This window comes from Macrotis lagotis, chromosome 1 (genome assembly GCF_037893015.1).
Source record: "Macrotis lagotis isolate mMagLag1 chromosome 1, bilby.v1.9.chrom.fasta, whole genome shotgun sequence".
NCBI lineage: Eukaryota > Metazoa > Chordata > Mammalia > Peramelemorphia > Peramelidae > Macrotis > Macrotis lagotis.
Window position 1 is genome coordinate 415,042,858 of NC_133658.1, and position 18,786 is coordinate 415,061,643.

The 18,786-nt window shown below is 38.8% G+C and overlaps 1 protein-coding gene across 6 annotated transcripts in view; it reads right to left on the reverse strand.

Annotated features, from left to right (window-relative positions):
- The window catches only part of PKD2L2 (polycystin 2 like 2, transient receptor potential cation channel), a 33,096-nt gene extending 14,678 nt beyond the window's left edge, over positions 1 to 18,418 (reverse strand). For 4 of the 6 annotated variants that reach the window (XM_074212990.1, XM_074212994.1, XM_074212989.1 and 1 more), the window contains exons 1-6: positions 18,285 to 18,418; positions 10,159 to 10,260; positions 9,252 to 9,385; positions 7,316 to 7,572; positions 6,315 to 6,533; positions 4,072 to 4,300 (exon numbers count right to left, since the gene is read on the reverse strand). In XM_074212990.1, the coding sequence (XP_074069091.1) occupies positions 4,072 to 4,300; positions 6,315 to 6,533; positions 7,316 to 7,572; positions 9,252 to 9,385; positions 10,159 to 10,260; positions 18,285 to 18,336 (993 nt within the window). In that variant the 5' untranslated portion in view covers positions 18,337 to 18,418. Of the gene's footprint in view, positions 1 to 4,071; positions 4,301 to 6,314; positions 6,534 to 7,315; positions 7,573 to 9,251; positions 9,386 to 10,158; positions 10,261 to 18,284 lie in introns of those variants that run through there. The other 2 variants (XM_074212993.1, XM_074212992.1) reach the window with 2 other exon arrangements.
- Positions 18,419 to 18,786: the final 368 nt, after the last annotated feature.

The following is an 18,786-nucleotide window of genomic DNA, read 5'->3' on the forward strand; positions in this document are numbered from 1 at the left end:
GTACATATCTTGTTAACCTTAGGTTAACCTACATTATTCATTTTTCAGTCTCTACTGCCAAATCCTACCCTGTTGGAGAAAGTGATGTAACCATGTTAATGGATGTAACCCCTTATATCCTTGCTTCCCAATTACTGAGAAAAGGCCATCAGTAATAGTTTACTCCTTTTCCCAATTCCTCACCTCAAAATTCTACCTATAGGGGCAGCTAGGTGGCACAGTGGATAAAGCACTGGCCCCGGAGTCAGGAGTACCTGGGTTCAAATCCGGTCTCAGACACTTAATAGTTACCTATCTGTGTGGCCTTGGGCAAGCCACTTAACCCCGTTTGCCTTGCAAAAATCTAAAAAAAAAAATTCTGCCTATATCTTTCCTCACTCTCTTTTGCAGAAAGAGGAGACAGCTCTTTTTTTCCAAGGCTAACTTAAGTTCTTGATCATATGCTCTGGGAGCTAACTACTTACTTTCTTGACCCTTTAAACATTCTCACACACATTTGCATATATACATGTTATACATAAAAATACATTTGTTGTATGTGTTAGTGCTGTAAGTTACCAAAGCTTTACATATATACTCATACACGTACACATATATGTAAGAGTGGCTCAAAAGTTAAAGAATTTTATATTTAGGAGCCAGTTTGATTTAGGAAAATCAATCTGACAGTTAAGTAGAGACTTAACTTTAGTGGAAAAAGATCAACCAGAAAACTACTGCAGTGATCCAAGCATGAGACAACAGCCTATTCCAGAGTGGTGGCAGAGTCAGAAGAGAGGAAGAGTCTAGGTAATGGGCATTTTATGAAAGCAGAATCAAAATTTGGCCACATATAATGTGGAGGTGGGGTGAGAATAAGGAGTCATGACCCAGCCTCGGTAAACTAGGAAGATGATAACCTCATCAATAGGAAAATTAAGACAAATTTTGGGAGAAAGAATTTGGTTTTATACAAATTTTAAGTTGTATAAAGGATATCCAGTTCAAGATGTTCAATAGGCAGAGATAATAGTACAACAGAGGGATTAGGGCTAGATGAGTAGATCTGGGAGTTATCCTCATAGAAGAGATAACTAAGGAGAGTTGAGGTTTCTAAGAGAAATAATCCATCAGAATAAATGGCCAGAACAGACCCTTAAGGGATGCCCATAGTGAGCTTAGATCCATCAAAAAAAGAGAGTGGTCAGACATGTTGAAGAGCCAAGAAAATGTGTCATGAAAATCTAAAAGTGTCAAAGGCTGCAAAGATCAAGAAGAATGAGGACTGAGAAAAAGCCACTAAGATTTGATGATTAATGAATCATTGGTAACTGCAAAGAGCAATTTCAATTGAATGATGAGGGTAGAAGCTAGACTGGAGAGTGAAAGGAAAGAACATGGAGGCACCTATTGAAAATAGCCTTCTCAAGGAGTTTAGCCACAACAGGAAGAATATAGGATGATAGCCAATGGGGATGAATGAATCAAGTGAGGAAGATACTGGAAACTATTTAAAATTTTTTTTAAATGATAGGTATAAAGATAGATACAAAGATAGGTAATAGATGACAAATTCAAAGGTGAAAACAAAGCTAGTGAGTACAGCTAAGAATAATATTGGGTTGGTGGTGGTCTTCTCTTGGTTAAAAAGAGTGCTCAAAAAATAGACAAGATTACTGACCAAGGTAGATGGGATGGTGAGGAACTGATGATAGAATGGCAGAGTTGCCTAATTCATATTTTGCTTTTGTTTTCTTTGAAAAGAATTATTTTAGAACTGTACAGGTCAAAACAAAAATGGCTGGTGAGTTGACAGAAAGGGAGAGGTACTGTAGGACTTTTTCATTTTTTAAGGGAAGAAAATAGATTTTGCACATTAAAGGCCAGCAAGCTTGTGTTTTATTCCTGGCAATGTTGTAAAATACATTCAGGGATGTTTAGCAATCCCTGGGACAGGAGCAATTATGAAGAGCCAACATGGCTTCATGAAATCATGCCTTCGTTTCTTTTTTTTTTTTGATAGTGCTACTAGATTGGTATATTAAAGGAATGCTATAAATAGTTTACCTTGATTGGCAAACTAAAGCTTACCTTGTTTTTAGCAAATCATTTGATAATATTTCATGATATTCTTATGGAAAAAATACCTACTCCTCTATCCCACTTTAATTATACTGTCATACCCTTGACCTTGCCATCCTTTACAAATAAGTATCACTTTTATGTTAGTAAACTCTGAAATTCTCATCACAATCCCTTCTGCTTCTCCCTCTGTCTTGCAACTCCATACTCACCATGACTCAGTTTTTTTCCCTAGGTTATCACCTTCACACAGGCTATATTCTTCTCCCCCATCTTGACTCTGGGGCAAACAGTTCAACTCTACCCCATCCTTTTCTTTCAAATCCATTGTTCCCTAATCCCATCTCCAAATCTTGTCCTGTCAAATCTCAACCTCAATGGTTACTCCCACCATCTGCTGCCTTCATATAATGCTGAATGAAAATCATGAAATTGTGCTGACCTATTACATAATCTCAGCTGGACCCTCCTATCCATTTATATCCCCATCCTTAAATGACTTATCACATTCATATTACAGTGGGTTTTCCAAACTTTTTATTTTTCCTCAAATCTCTTTAAAGTTGCTACCCTCTTAGTTAAGAACCTTTGAGGTCATTCATGGTATTTTCTCCTTTTATCTCACATCATACAAATTAGTTCTGCCACCACCTTCTGTACCTTTCGTATCACAACAAATCCCTTTATATATACAAGTGATCTAATTTCTTCCCATCTTCTCTGGCAGAATGTCCCTTTTATCATCCCCACTCCGATCTTTATTCTCTTGCTTTCTAAGATCAATAAGACTAAATTCTTCATTGTTAAATAGCATTTAGTCTTAATCCAGTTTTATTTGTAATTGGTCTATGTCTAATTCAGTAGAATAGATGTGAAGAATTCAGATACTAGCTGTGTGAAATTGGGTGAGTCACTGTCTCAGTTCTTCATTTGTAAAATGAGCTGGAAAAAGGAAATGGTAATCCACTCCAGTATTTTTGCCAAGAAAACTCCAAAATGGGTTCATGAATAATCAACAACTGAAACAACTGACCACCAACAAAACTTAAAGACTTACTCTCTTCCTCCTCACCACTCCAACCCACCATTCCAGTAAGTGCCAATGACCAGGACTGGTCAAGGGAAAAGTTGTCTCTGGTGCCCTTCTTCCATTTTTTTGTATCTTTAATATTCTTCTTTGTCCTTTTCCTCCCTTCCCTCTGTCCAGACACCCACTACACCTCCATGTTATCTCACACTTAAGTGTTTCTCTAATTCCTTGCTCCAAGTCCATTCAGACTTGCCATTCAGAAACTCCAGAATTTATCTCCCCACAGTTTTTCAGTGTTCTATATTGTAAATATGAAGGGAAAAGTAAAAATCCATCTTTATTTGCATTTTAAGAAGATGTGAATTGCTGTATAACTCTTCTATATTTCATTTTTAGGTACTGTCTTCACCAATACAGACTGCAACTCAACTAGCATTAGGATTCCTATGGCTAGAAATTCATTACAAACCATTGACCAACCTCTGATTTATCTAGGCTGGTTTATGGATTTCACCCCACCCCTGTCCCCACCCACAATACCAAGAGTCATTACTTGACAAATAATTCATATTTCCAGCATGGTACTGTAGGACCTGTCAGAGCTTGGGACTCCTCTGCCACAGCTTTCAAGAACTCAGGGTCACTTCAATGTCATGATGTGGTTATTTGAGCAGTACTTTAGACTAACTGCTGGAATTTCATTATATAAAGAGAAAATATTTTTGAGGAGGGGACACCTCTTGTGCTTTAAAAGACAGATCTCTACAGTGGTTCCTTTAACCACAAAACTTGCTCTCTGTTAATGACCAACTGGAAGACAAATTCTCTTTAGATACCAGTATATTAAATTGTATTAAAATACCCAGTAATTTTTGTTTAAATTGGTGAATTGGAAAATCCTTCCCATTTAAATAATGCTAGAAGAGATAAAATTACTTGGATGTAAATGATTTACTTCATTAAGTAGTTTCAATACTCACCAACAAAAGCAGCAACTCTAGTAAATTCCAAAAACTCTTGAAATAAGCATATTTATATTCTTTCATTTTTTTAATTTCTTGGATGAAAAAGTTAATAATGAAAATACAAAATATGATTTCACAAGAAGCAATAAAGTAGTCAAATAAAGTAACATATCTGAGTAGCTTCACAGAGTAAAAATTCCACGAAGTGAGCACACCTCCAGTTGCAGGAAATTCTGCCACTAATCTGCAAAATTGTGGTTTAGAAAAGTAACTGTGTGTTCTAAACACTACATAATAGTTTCAAACTTTAATTTACTATTAATGAAATATCCAGTGAGTGAAGATAATTTGTTTTAATAGTAAGCTAGGCGAATTGAAAGAATACTGGATTTGGTACCAGGACATCTGGGTCCAAATTCTGGCTTTTTTAGGTTACTATTAGTTCAATCCATGGCAGGTTACCTTACCTGTCTGGGTATCACTTTCTTAATCTTTAAAATGAGGAGGTTAGGGGACAGCTAGGTGGTGTAGTGGATAGAGCACTGGCCTAGGAGGACCTGTGTTCAAATCCAGCCTCAGACAATAATTATCACTTCACCCCCAATGCCTTACAAAAAAACAAAAAAACAAAAACAAAATGAAGGGGTGAGGTAGAAGGCTCAAAGTTCCTTTCTACTTTCAATCTATGTTTTTGTAAATACTTAAATCTAGACATACTTAAAGCTTGAGTTTTAAGTTTTGCATGGAATCTCTATACTTTTTCTAATTTGAATCAACAAATACTGAGTATCTGCAGTATGAAATGCTATGAGATATTGTTTAATATTCAAAGACAAAAACTACAACCATCTTCAAAGAGCTTACAGTTCCATTAGATTGTAAGCTGAGGTCAGGGACTATCTTTTGCCTCTTTTTGTATTCCCAATATTTAACAGTGTTGGAAACATAGTAGGCATTTAGTGTTTCCTATACTGTATTGTACCATAGTACAGGAAATTCTAGCACAAGGTATAAGAAAGGAACACAAATATCTAGTAAAATAAAAGAGGTACAGAATTCTTGGTGTGGTTTATTTTATAATGGCAACTCTAAGATGATCAGTGTCTAGGTCAAACTAGATGATTAGTTATATTGTCTCTAAAAAATAAAAATTTGCCCAGATCCTGACTCCAATATTTATTAGGCCTTGGACAATTTGTTTTACCTCTTCAAGCCCATTTTCTCTTAAAAAATGGGAATGATAATATTTCACTGCCTACTTTATAGGGTTGTTAGGAGGAAAGTGCTTTAAATAATCACAGAGGGCCATTTTTTTTTTTTTTTAGTTTTTGTAAGGCAATGGGGTTAAGTGACTTGTTGAAGGTCACACAGCTAGGTAATTATTAAGTGTCTGGGGTTGAATTTGAACTCAGATCCTCCTGACTCCAGGGCCGGTGCTCTAGCCACTGTGCCATCTAGCTATCCCTCAAAGGGTTATTTAAATTTGAATTACTATTAGCTGGCAAGCACATTTCCTGATAGATAACTGCTGTACTTAGTCATAATCCAGAATTATTATATAGGTATAAGTTGTTTTACAAAAATCAAGTTATAAATATTAAACAAAAATCAGGACAAAGAAGGCAAGCATTGTGGTTCCAGATATCTTGGATTAATTGTAATTTTCAGCCTGATATAATAATATGAATAAATTATATGTTAAAAAACTATCCTTAACCCAATTTTTGTCATTACTGGTCAAGATTCCCCTATGTAGACAATTTTATATTCTTTGAAGGAGACTGAGATAAACTCTCATTTTATGGCCTATTTGGGTGTGACTTTTGCCTTTTCATAACATGATTACCTAGTCTGCTTAAATTAACTTAAATATAATTTTTGTTTACACAAATAATAGTAATAATAACTAGTTTTAAAAATAATAGCTAATATTTATGGAGTCAATGGTCTTGAAGATCCTTTCTATATCTACAATGATTGGGGGCAGCTAGGTGGCGTAGTGGCTAGAGCACCGGCCCTGGAGTCAGGAGTACCTGGGTTCAAATCCGGCCTCAGACACTTAATAATTACCTAGCTGTGTGGCCTTGGGGAAGCCACTTAACCCCATTGCCTTGCAAAAAAAAAACAACTCAAAAAAAAAATAAAAAATATATCTACAATGATCCTATGAGATCAAGATTTAAGACCCCTGCTAATCCTTGCAGCATGAAGAATACTGAAAGGCACATCACATTTAACAGAGGATTATATTTACTCACCTGATGATGCAAAACAGGTTTACGTTAGCGTTGTATGTTGAAAAATCAACAAAAATCACTCTGGTTCCTCTAGTGATCCAGCTGTTCAGTTTAAGGAAAGTAAATTTCTCTTTGGCCTCAGTCTTTGATACAGGTAAAGTGAACATATATCCTCCACCATCATAAACACCAAAAACTCCCCAGTGCTGAAGAGATGATGTAGAAGGAGAATACTTCCATCTATTAGGTAGAAAAATATGATACTGTGAGGCTTAGGAGATCTGCATTTCTTTTAAAAAAATTTTTGGATATATTTAATGTTGTGTTGTCTTGATTCCTCTTGTATAGCCTTCTAGAGAGCCATCCTTTATAATAAGGGATGTTTTTAAAAAAAGGAAAAGAAGAAAAAACTACTGACTCCTGACCTTTACAAAGAAGCAAGGGAAGGTATCTTTCCATATTTCTTCTTTGAAACTAAATTTGTTCTTTATAATTTCACAAATTCATTTTTTGATTACTTTGTGGCTATTCTTTTCCCTTACAGTTATAGTCTTTGCATATTTTTTTATTCTAACTATTTTACTTTTTCTTAGTTCATATGTCTTTCTATATACTTAATATCCATCTATATCCATCATATCCATGTATTTTTATAGCACAATAATGTTCCATTACATTCATATGCCACAATTTGTTTAGTCATTTCCCAACTGATGGGCATCTACTTTTGTTTTCAATTCTTGGCTACCATAAAAATTGTTACCCTCTTTTGGTGTATATTGAGGCTTTATCTTTGTTATTTATTCAACATTGATTTATGTATTGTACCGTGTATAGTCCTTGATTTGTTAATATAGCAATGTTACACTAATTTAGAAAGCCTACCAAAGGTGGTGTTGGTTTTTTTTAATAGAAAGCTTTGAAAAACAGCTGTCTTTTTTGGTATAAGTCATATTTAGTATATACTTTAGAAACAACATAAATTACTTTGGAGAATTTACATAGAATTTACATACACTTACTCAGGCACCTGTCTAGGACCAAAATCAGATCGATCTTCATTTTTTATAGTATATCTGTCAAAACATTCATCCATCAAAGACTGAAATTTTGGATAGACAATGCATGTGTTGTTTCGGACTTTAAGCTGTCGAATTCGAGGGACTCCTAGAAGTATGTTCTCATAGTAGAGGCGGCTGCTATTTTTCAGTTGATACAAAACCTCTGTCGTATCCCATGTCTCCCAGTATAGACCTTCCAAAAGGGGTCCCTCCATAAACTGTGCACAGTAAAAGAAATAGTTTTACTGTCAAGTTAATAAACTGTCTGCTCTCCTAATATTATGAAAGCACCGTGTAAACCTTAAAGTTACTATAGAAATTATCAATTGTTAGTCAAAATGAAATTAAGACTGCTGATCAGGCAGTCTATTCATATGTACAATGATGATCATAGTACAATTTGATCCTGAATACATATGCCCTAGTGAAGGTTATCTGTCACCTTCCTCATCAATTGATGAGGTACATGTTGTACAGTGGAGCAATGAAAGAATTGGACTAAGATGACTGCTGAAACCATCTCTAAATTCTAAATAATTTGGGTCAGCAAAAGTAGTCATTTATCACTCATAACTAAGACTTCGAAGACTTGCACTATTCTTTCCTATTGTAGTGAGAATTTTTTATTTCTTTTTATCATCTAGAACTCAAGGCCATTTTACCTGCAAGTTTTGTTTAATTAAAAGTCTCTCTCTTATTAAAGTTAACTTCATTTGACCAGATCTCTCCTCTGAGATGTGGAAATTTATTTAAAACCTTAAACATTCCTTAGATAAAAAGCCAGAGTATGACTCTCAACTGTCATTAACTCCTTTGCTAAACTTATCCTCTAAATGGAGTTTAATGTGTAATCTGATTTAGTTTACTTATGGAGTTGTTTGATGACTATTATTGCTTTAGAGAATATATGAAATCAGACTCTTTTATGGCATTGAAGGAAGCACTGGAATTATGAATTTATCTTTTCTTTAACTTTTATGGCCTAAGAGGAATATGTAAATTTGTAATATACATATATATATATATATATATATCCATTTCTCTGTCCCTCTTCACTTAATTTTGCCTCTAATAAGTCTTGTCAAAATACTAATGATTGTTCAAGTTTTCTCTGAGATTCATACCTATGCTTGAGCATAATAAAATAATCTAGGTTTTTACCTTTATAATTTCTGTATTATATCAAACATATTTTTGGTAGCAGTTATAGACTACACAAACTCAGAAAGGAGAAATTTCTTCCATACCTTTGTTTATACTTGGCCCAGATTGGTAACTAGTTTCCATAATGTGTAACCTTATAGAAATACTTTCCTATTTCAGGGCATACCATATAGATCCATAACATGAACTCAATAGATCCTTCTTTTCTGGATAAAGTGAGATATTTTTTTGGTAAGGTAGTGGGGTGACTTGCCCAAAGTCACCCAGTTAGGTAATTATTATGTATCTAAGACCAGATTTGAACTCGAGTCCTCTTGACTCCAGGGCCAGTACACTATCCACTGTGCCACCTAGCTACCCCTAAAGTGAACATTTTTTTAAATTCCCAGCAATTTTTTTTTTCAAGGAACCTAATAAGATGAAGAAACCAATAGTTTCAAAAAAAGCTGGGGGGGGGGGGAACCTCATATATATGTAATCCATGAGTCTAGGTGTTGTAGTATTTGGGTTCAAGAAGGCTTGAGTTCAATTTAGTTTTAAACATTAGTTGTATGACCCCAGGCAAGTAATTTAATATCTGTTTGCCTCAGTTTCCCTAACTATAAAATAGAGATAATAACCTGCATCAGTGTTGTTGTGATCAAATAAGATAATATTCCTGTCATGCTTAGAATAATGCCTTGGACATAGTAGGTACGGTATAAATGCTTCTTCTCCTTGCCCCTTCTCTTACCTTCCAAAACTCAGTTATAGTGCTAATTGACTTAAAGTTGGTTCTGTCTTTCCCAGGTATAGAAGTTTCCAAAAAGAGAGTTGCCATAACTTTGTTCAAGTAATACATATTTGTGCTTACCATCCCAAAAGTCACTAGAGAGAAAGAATTTTGTTTTTTAAAAAAAAGTATTTTAAAATCCAGCTTCCTGTGAAATACCTGAATTTTATGTGGTTAGTCTATTTCAACATTTTATGTTTAATCCAGGTTTAATTTATACCTATTTATACAAAACCATTTAACTTCCATTAAATCAGATAAAATACCATATTGTTTTGAATATAGGCTCCTCCTACTTCCCTACTACCCACCCCCAAATAACTTGAATAAAATCTGTGTCCTCAAATTAGTTATTTTTCAGTTTACAAATTATGTATAAGTTTAAAGGAATGCAGCCTATGTTTATATCTATGTGGTAAATCTTGCCAGGATATACAGATTGCCTTGGGTGATCATGGTGACTTAACACGTTATTGATGATTCATAAATTTTATCAAGCAATGCCCAACCATCATCTAGCTACTTCATTGAGCCCATTAGTCATTTTAAGAATTTAACTACTACGCACACAAAGCCAATATCTGCAATCGCCCACATCAGGAGAATAATATACTTTCAAGCTGATAATGGTGGTGGATTTGTACCCTTTAGCTTTCTGTCCTGTTTCATCTTTCTTTGTGGCCAAGGGAGCCATTTTCAAAATTCAAATTGTATTAACAAAGCAAGCAACGGAGCAGGGCTAAAGTTGTGCTCAGCACTATCAATATCGTGTGCCAAGCAGGAAAGATTTGACTTAGATGACATATAATTTTAACTCACCTCCAAATTTATAGGATTAACCCAGTCATAATTAATTCTGTGTACTTACATATACATAAATCTGTTAGAAAAATAATGTAGATAAGCAGCTCCTGAAGGGTGGATCTAATTTCTACTTCTTTTTTATAGGTCAGCTTAGGTTTCAGTGATACTATAAAGCATAAAACAAAGGTTTTTCTGTATATAAATAATTTAATAAGAAGCATAACAAACACTGCAACTTATTCCACTGCTAACCAAAAAATTCTGACATTTTATTCCTTTTGTCTGAGATAGGTCAGTTAGGACATTTTATTCTTCATGTGCCTGAAGGTTTATTATTCCATTTTACAGATGTGACAAAGGTCTTTCAGCAAACTGATGGCTGACATACCAAAAACTTCAATCATTGGCTTGAGCCTGCTTGTGAGGAATATAGGTTGTTGGTCTTCCCAGGGTATGGAGGTGGGCCCTTAAGGAATCCATTACAAAGGGGGAATGGCCCAGCCAATCAAAAGGCTGGAAGTTTTCCTAAGCCCATTCCAGGGATAGCAAATCCCAAACTGGTTCTCAACTGGTCAAGAGTAACCTAGAGATCTTGACCTAATGCTACTGAGTTTGCAGTTAGGTAATTGAATATTAACCCACATACCCTCTGTGACGATTGGGGTTCATTAGCATATCATGCACCATATGATGTGGGGGGGGAATCAAATTAGGGTCATGTCATGGAATGGGTGGACCTCTTAGATTGTAACTCAAACTCTGAGAGCCTATAAACATCCAAGAAGGAGGGGAAAGAGTTTCTGAAGACCATAAATTACCTGAAGACTAATTTGTGCTTCATGCCTGAGGTACCTGTACCTTGTAAGGTGTATCTTGCAAGCTTCGTGAATAAAATGTACAATTTTCTCTCACTCTAGCAGGTTTTTCTTTTCATTCATTTATAACAATTTTGGAGTTCATTCCCAGGATCTGCAGAACTCCTTGAGGAAGCCCCAGAAGCAACCGGGGGAAGGAGTGCTCATAGCTTGATTTCAAGCCAGATGCCTGTTTCTTTTCCAGGGCTCCCTCAGGTGGATTTCTGAAACCTTGACATTGATAGGGAGAGTGATGAAAAATTGTGGAAATGACCCAGAAAGTTAGGGAAACTTTGGTTTTTATCTTTTGAGGCTGATTCTAGACAATTCCAGGAAAGGAAGTCCTAGATGGGAGGCCAGGGGTCAAAAAGGAGCCTCAGGGAGGGGAGGAAGAGACCCTCCCCTATCCAATACCCAAGGAGAAACCTTTGGGTAGGAAATGAGCTAGCTGGGACAGCGAGGATACTGTCCAGGGTAAAGATAAAAGTAAGTTCATCAGATACTGCTATTCTGAATGGCCACAAATCCCCATCCAAGGACAGTCTGTCTAGTGGCCAAGACTTGGGTCTGATAAACAGTGAACCATAAGGTACCTTTAAATAAAGAGGTGGAATATGCAGCATGCTGGATAATTGGGGATGCTAAATTATGCCTAAGCAAGTTAGAAAAAGATAAAAAATAATAGGTGGGATCCTCTGGCTGCTCCTAGAGAGGAGGAGGCTAACAGCTGGGGGCCCAAGAGGAGAAAAAGAAATGCTTTCTAAATTAAGGAAGGCAATTGGATCCAATGCTGTGTGAGTGAGTTTGAATGTTCCCACGGGAGTGTGTGTATTTGTTCTATGTCCTATCTTGTGTAAATGTCTGTTTTAGGCATTTCTGGGTCTGAGGACACAGCTTAAGGTTTAAAAGAGGGCTAGCTCGGAGTTGGGCCCAGGAGTTTCAGAAGGTGGGGGAGAAAGAAGTAGTGTGCAGTGGCCCCCGTGTGGAAATCAGCTCTTCCCTCACTAAGCCAGTGGTAGCTGTATTAGGTGTGTAGAGTTAAGGGAAGGGAGGGGGATTCATAAAGAGAAAAAGCTGTGGTTTGGGGAGAGTTTAGAAGAGTTTAAGAGAAGAGAGAACTTTTAAGGGAAAGATTGAGAAGTTCTAGGAGGGAAGATTTTTTTTTAATCCTTACGAGTGTCTGGGAAAGATAACCTGCTTTCTCCCTGGGTTGGGGGAAGGGGTGGTGGGTTGGACATGGGTGGTATTGATCCCATCCACCATCTTGTTAAGACTTGAACCCTAGACTAAGTGCCCCACCCACCCGTGCAGGGAGGGGTGGGGGATAGACAGGAGAGCTCAAGTACTTAAGCCTTAAAGGCAAAGAGACCCCTCCACTGGTGGGATATGTGACTGGGAAAGAAAAAAAATCTAAGATCCAGGGGTTAAGACTCTTTTATTGAAAGGTCATCCCGGGGCGGCTAGGTGGCATAGTGGATAAAGCTCTGGCCCTGGAGTCAGGAGTACCTGGGTTCAAATTCGGTCTCAGACACTTAATAATTACCTAGCTGTGTGGCCTTGGGCAAGCCACTTAACCTCGTTTGCCTTGCAAAAAAAAGAAAGGACATGTTTAATGAATATCTGCTGGCCATGTGGCCTGAGTGATGACTCTCATTGTTTTTAAAGTCTCTGAACTAGAGTTTTGGGAAGCATGCTGAGGGTTTTAAAAGAGGGATACTAGTGTAACATTCTAACAAAATTTGTACAGAATGGGAGGAATTAAAACCTAGATTGTTAAATTAGTTTGGGATTAAACTATTTTAACACTATTGTAACTTTTGCAAGGAGTTATGTGGTTTGGGATTAAACTCTATTGTAAAACCTTTGGGTTAAAGAAAAGTGGTCTTGTGTTACTAAGAAGAGAAATATCTAGCTTATCAGGGATGTTTACAGATTTCTTTTGGGAAAAATCTCTAATTGGTTTTAATGTTGAGTTTAATAATGCTAACAATTGTATTTTCATTTTGTATAGAGCTTTTGGAATGTGAGTGCTGGATTCTCTGTATAAGGTACTCTAAATTTAGTTTTTATAAAACTAAACTGTTGAGAAGTTAGTTGAATTGTAATTACATTGGGGTTTTAAATGTGTCATGTATGAGATTGGATTCTGAGAATTTGGGTAAAGAGACAGAAGTGTAAAGAACATGGGATATTCATTTTCCTCTTGTTCTAAGGGAAATGAGATGTTTAAATAAGAATCTTAATGTTTAATGTCTATTAACAATGTATGTTTAATTTTAAAGAAGTCAAGAATGTGGACTTCTCTCTTGGTAACTGCAGGTAGCTGATGGGGGGGGGCTCTGAACAAATTGCAATTGTGGGCCCTATTGTAAGGTAACTTATTGATGAATAAGATGTTTTTATCAGTTATGTGATACTCTTTTGTAACTGCAAAGAGATAATATTTGCAATGTTTAGCTATCTATTGTGAATATGTTATTTAAATACTGTATTGTTAAAGCCTGGGATTAAGGTGATTGCTTTGAAGAGCAATAAGGAAAATGTGAAAAAACTATGACCCTTTCTGGGATAGATCTGTGGGTTCATGAATAATGTAATAATGGAAGGATTGCTTTGTACAATCTAATAATTTGTGTTACTCTGTTATTCTTATTGCTGTTCTGTTGTGAAATTAATAATGCATGTTGGAAATTTAAGGCTACCTAAGATGTTTTAATGGTTTTAAAGAATTCTGAAAAGTAATTTGTATGTTAGGTGGCAGCCAGGTGGTTCAGTGGATAGAGCACTGGCCCCAGAGTCAGGAGACCTGGGTTCAGGTCAGGCCTCAGATACTTAGTGGTTGCTTAGCTGTGTGACCTTGGACAAATCACTTAACCCAATTGCCTGGGGAAAAATAACCACTTGTATGTTGAGGATGTCTAGTAGGTAAACAAGTTTTTGTCTAGAAGTTTCTAGCTATGCATGTGAATTGGGTATATTTTGGATCTATATATGTATATTCCAAAGCAGTGGTTGTTTGCTTTGAAGTAAAAGCACTATATAATAAAGATACACACAAGATAATTTGATATTTCTCTGTGCAATCCAATGTCTCTAGTAAGAGGTAGGAGACAGGCTTGTAGGGCCAGTCATAGTTGGAATACCAGGTTTTAGGCAAAAACCCAGGAAGGATAATCTAGCTTTAGGTAGGGGTTTCATTAATTGGGGCTCCATTAAGATTATAATTGGAATTTAGTGAATTGCATTCACTGGAAGTTCTAATTAGGTAAAACAACTATTTTACATCGTGGGACTTTTAATTTTCTCTTATGTCAGATATCAGGATAGTCAACAAAAAGAAATGCTACTGGGTAAATGCCATGTTCTTGGAGCCAAGGAAGCCAATGGGCCAAGGATGTCAGGTGACAGGGATGGGCAGCTGAAGGGGTGGCTTCTCAGTATGGCTGAGGTTGGACCCGTTTGACTTGTTTTCCCCAAAATGACATTCAGATAATATTTCACCTGGAAGAATAAATCTGGCCTAAGACATTTGACTTACCCACGTGACCTCTGCCTGGACACTGACATATAATACTCATAAAGGAAATTTCCTTTAATGTCCTGGAAAGTTTTAGGTAAATTAGATCTAATAGCCTGTGACACCTGCTATCAGCTACATGCTAAGATAGGAATTAAGTTTCCTTAGCTTTTGTATTAGAGGGGATATTTAGGTAAGAAGAATAGGAAATTCTTAGGATGATTCCATTTTCAAGTTCTAGTTTACAGAAACAAGTGTGTTTAGATAAATATACCAGGAAAAGGAAAATATGGGAATATTTGGGGAAAATATGCATTTTGGCTAAGGATGTTTTTGTTATTGTAATGAGAGCAAAGGTTAAAATTGTTTTAAGCCAGATGCTGGGTATTCTTAGAACAAAGATGACTGTTGAATGTATGTATATGGAGCAAATTCCCAAGGAGAATGATCACATTGACTCAAGCTTGTGAGGTTGCTCATGTAGTAAAATGCTAATGGAAGTTTGTGTTAAAAGTGAACCATGTTTATCAATATGGCAATAAGGCAAAATGTAAATTGTAATAAGCTCCAGAATCTCATTGTTTAGTGATAGAAGCATGTGTTTTGATCTGAATAAGATGTTAAGCAGTTTTTCTACCAGAAGACAAGGTCTAAACTAGTCACCAGAGCTGGAGAGGACTTTTTGGAACAGATTCAGAAGCTGTTGAAGGACATTGGATGCCTCCAAGGGAGAAGAGAAGAGAGGAGAGACACTGGACCAGTTATCTCCACCATCTCTCACCTATGTGTACATTGTTTATCTGTAACTTCCCCTTGACTCTATGACACCCCTACTTATGCCCTTTTCCTTATGGAAAGGAGGAGGGGAGGCAGGGTGAAAATGTTCTCCATTGAGAAAGAAAGAGGGAGATTATTGGGTGGCATTATTATAGCTATATGAGGCTGTATAGGGAGTGAGTCCTATTTCTGATTTAGACATCAGGGTGTTAGTAAAGGTGGGAGAAGAGTCTAGCTGGAAGAAGTCAATGCCCAGTCTTTTGGTGTGGCTGTTGGACTTGCCATAGTTCACAGCAGTTTGAGAATTGGCCTTGGGTACCCCGGGTCTGGCCTAGATTCTCAGTCCTTGGTCAGAGGTGCACAGTGGCACAGGATTCTGATCCAGAGGAGAGAGATACCAGTGGCATGTGACTGAGTCAGTTCAGGGTGACCATTGTTTATAAGTGACTGGCCAAGATATATGCCTGGGGAGCAGCAAATGTCTGCACATGTCCAGAAGCAGGGTACATACATTCAGGACTCAACAACAAGATAGGTGGTTTCAGACTCCTGTGAGATTAATGATGATACCTGGATCCCTTGTAAAGATGCGCAAACTGGGGCATTTGTTAAGGGAAACTGATTATGAGTTAGTATGGACTTGCAAGGAAAGTGTTGAAATGGCCATTTGCAAGAAAGATAGTTTAAGGAACAACTAGGTATATTAGCTATTCTTGGGGTTGATAATGGCACAAAATCAGGAATTTAATTTGGATTTTCGAACCAGGAAGACCTTTTTAAAGACATTGGCATAAACACTTGCAGTGGAAGGAAGTACAGCAACTTTGGAAATGTACCTATTATCATGATGATTATATGGCCTAGTTAAGAGGGCCCCTAGGAAGAGGAGGAACAGTATTATCCATTTATTGGAAACTATTCCTGGAAGACCAACTAGCACTAGAGGGACATTATTGGATTTGTAGGACTACTGCCTAGACCCAGTTTCCAAAGAGTTGGTCAGGGAGTTATCTAGACTTAAGGGCCTACTACCTGGGCACAGGATGGGAGTTGGGGCTATGGAACCCCAGTTTATCCTGAATAGACTAATAAGACTCCAAGTTGTAGTGGAAAAATTACCAATCACACAGCTAGGGCCTTGGACTTGCTGGCTGACCAAACAAGAAATGTGAGTATTCAACGTAGCTTGGTACTAGACTACCTGTTGGCCAAGGCTGTGGTAAACTGAACTTGTCAAGCAGCTGCCTAAAGACAGATGACAATGGGCAGGTGGTAAAGAAGATAACCAGGGATAGTAGAAAGTTGGCACATGTTCCAGTCCAAACCTGGACAAGCCCATTTAGTACCTGTAGGATGAATTGGTTTACTGGTTCATGGTAGAAAACAGTTACTGGGTATCTCACTATTGGCCCTAAGTGGGATAATCTTGTTAGCCGCGTGTGTGTGTGTCTCCCATGTATGATCCAGTTAATAACTTGTAGTAAAAGATTCTATCAGCAAATCAGGACTGGTGTACAGCTCTAAAAAGGAAGAGGTAAAGATATTTATTGATAGGGAAAATCAGTAGTCCTATCAAGGATGAGGACTGTAAATTAATTTGAGGAAGACACTGCTGGTGAAGTGTGAAGACCAAGTTGTCATTGAAAAGAAAAGGGGGCGGGGTTGTGAGGAATGTAGTGTGTTGGTCTTCACAGGGTGTGGAGGTGGGCCCTTAGGGAATCCATTACAAAGGGGGAATGGCTCAGCCAATCACAAGGCTGGAAGAGTTTTCCTAATCCCATTCCAGGGATAGCAAACCCCAAAACAGTTCTCAACTGGTCAAGAGTGACCTAGAGATCTTGACATAATGCTGAGTTTGAAATTAGGTAATTGAGTATTAACTCACACACCCCCTGTGACGATTGGGGTTCATTAGCATATCATGTGACATATGATGTGGGGGGGGAATCATATTAGGGGCATGTCATGGAATGGGGTGGGCCTTTTAGACTGCAACTCAAACTCTGAGGGTCTATGAACATCCAAGAGGGAGGGGAAAGATTTTCTGAAGACCATAAATTACCTGAGGTTCCAAGACCAGCTCATGCCTCATGCCTAGGTGAGGTACCCGTACCTTGTAAGGTATATCTTACAAGGTTTGTGAATAAAATGTACAATTTTCTCTCACTTTAGGAGGTTTTTCTTTTCATTCATTTATAACTGGTCATTACTGGAAATGTTGACAAGGGCCCACCTTGACTGCTACACTTGCCAGGATAATTAGATAACTTGCTTTTTTGGTCAACTAGCTGGTTTAACTGGTTAAGGCAAATTGAATCAGTTTAAGATTAGCACGCACGATAGCTGGGTGTCCATCTATAAAGAGTAATGTCATGGTCAGGGAGACCCATACAGTTCGTTCTTTTCTCTTATATAGTCTTTCTTGCCCCTGGGAGGGCAAGAAAAGACTGATGGGGGGGGGTAGGGATGTACTGAGAGAAAAGTCCCAAAATCATCCATTTGGTGAGTGGAGTTGATGGCCCTCTTGGCTTGAATTCTTGGTTATACAAGCCCACTGCTAGTTTGTTTTAATTTCAGTAAGCCCCAGAGGGACAGGCTGTTATATTAACATTTCTGGCAGGGAATGAGGTGGCAGGAGCAGCCATTTTGTGTGTGTGTGTGTGTGTGTGGGGTAAACTCTGACTACCTTCATCCCGGCCCATCGCAATCCCACCTACTACCAGGTGGCCTCCGCTACTTGACAGCGGCCTGCTTCCTGCCTGCTCAGCATCCCCGGCCGCAACACAACCCTTTCGTAAACGTTTGTAGACTAACTAGTCCACAAGAACGGGCTCGGGGTTGTTTACTGCTGAAATCCTACGGCGGGGTGGGGGTGGGGGTGGGGCGGGGGCCGGGAGCCGCCGTGGCTGCCCTTCCTCTAAGGGTCCGACCCAGGGCGCCCGAAGCCCTCGGCGGACACTGAGCCTCCAACGGGGGAGCGAGACTTGCCCAAAGCCCGTCATTCAGCAGACGTCGGGGAGGCCAGACTCAGCCTTTCCTCACCCGTGGCTTCCAGATGCCGCCTCTTGCCTTTAGGAGATTTCACTTTGGCCATGGCCGACCCGGTGCCGGTGGTTTCCGGCGCCTTTTGAACTGCCGGGAAACCCGGGCCCCGCCCTTTCCGCCTCTCCTCGCGCCTGCGCTCTTCCGCCGAGGGAGCCGTTCTACCCCGCCCCCCGGCGCCAGAGCCCCGGATGTGCGCTCACCGCGCCGCAGCGGCGCTGGGCCCTCTCTCTTGCCCGTTCCCACCGGGCGGAGGGGCGCGGCTGCCCCTCCTTCGCCCGCTGCCTCCCTCATCCCTTATGGCTCGGGCCTCTCAGCACCAGAGCGCAGGAGCTGGTGTCCTTCCTCCCCCTCCCCTCCCGCCGGCGCTCGGGCCCCCCACCCCCACCTCGGGCTGCCGAGCATGCGCAGTCTGTCCCCGAGCCTCCCCTCGAGGAACCCGAGCTTGTATGAAAGTGTTGGGCCTTTTGTGAAGAAAGGCCGCCGGGCCGGGCGGGCCGGG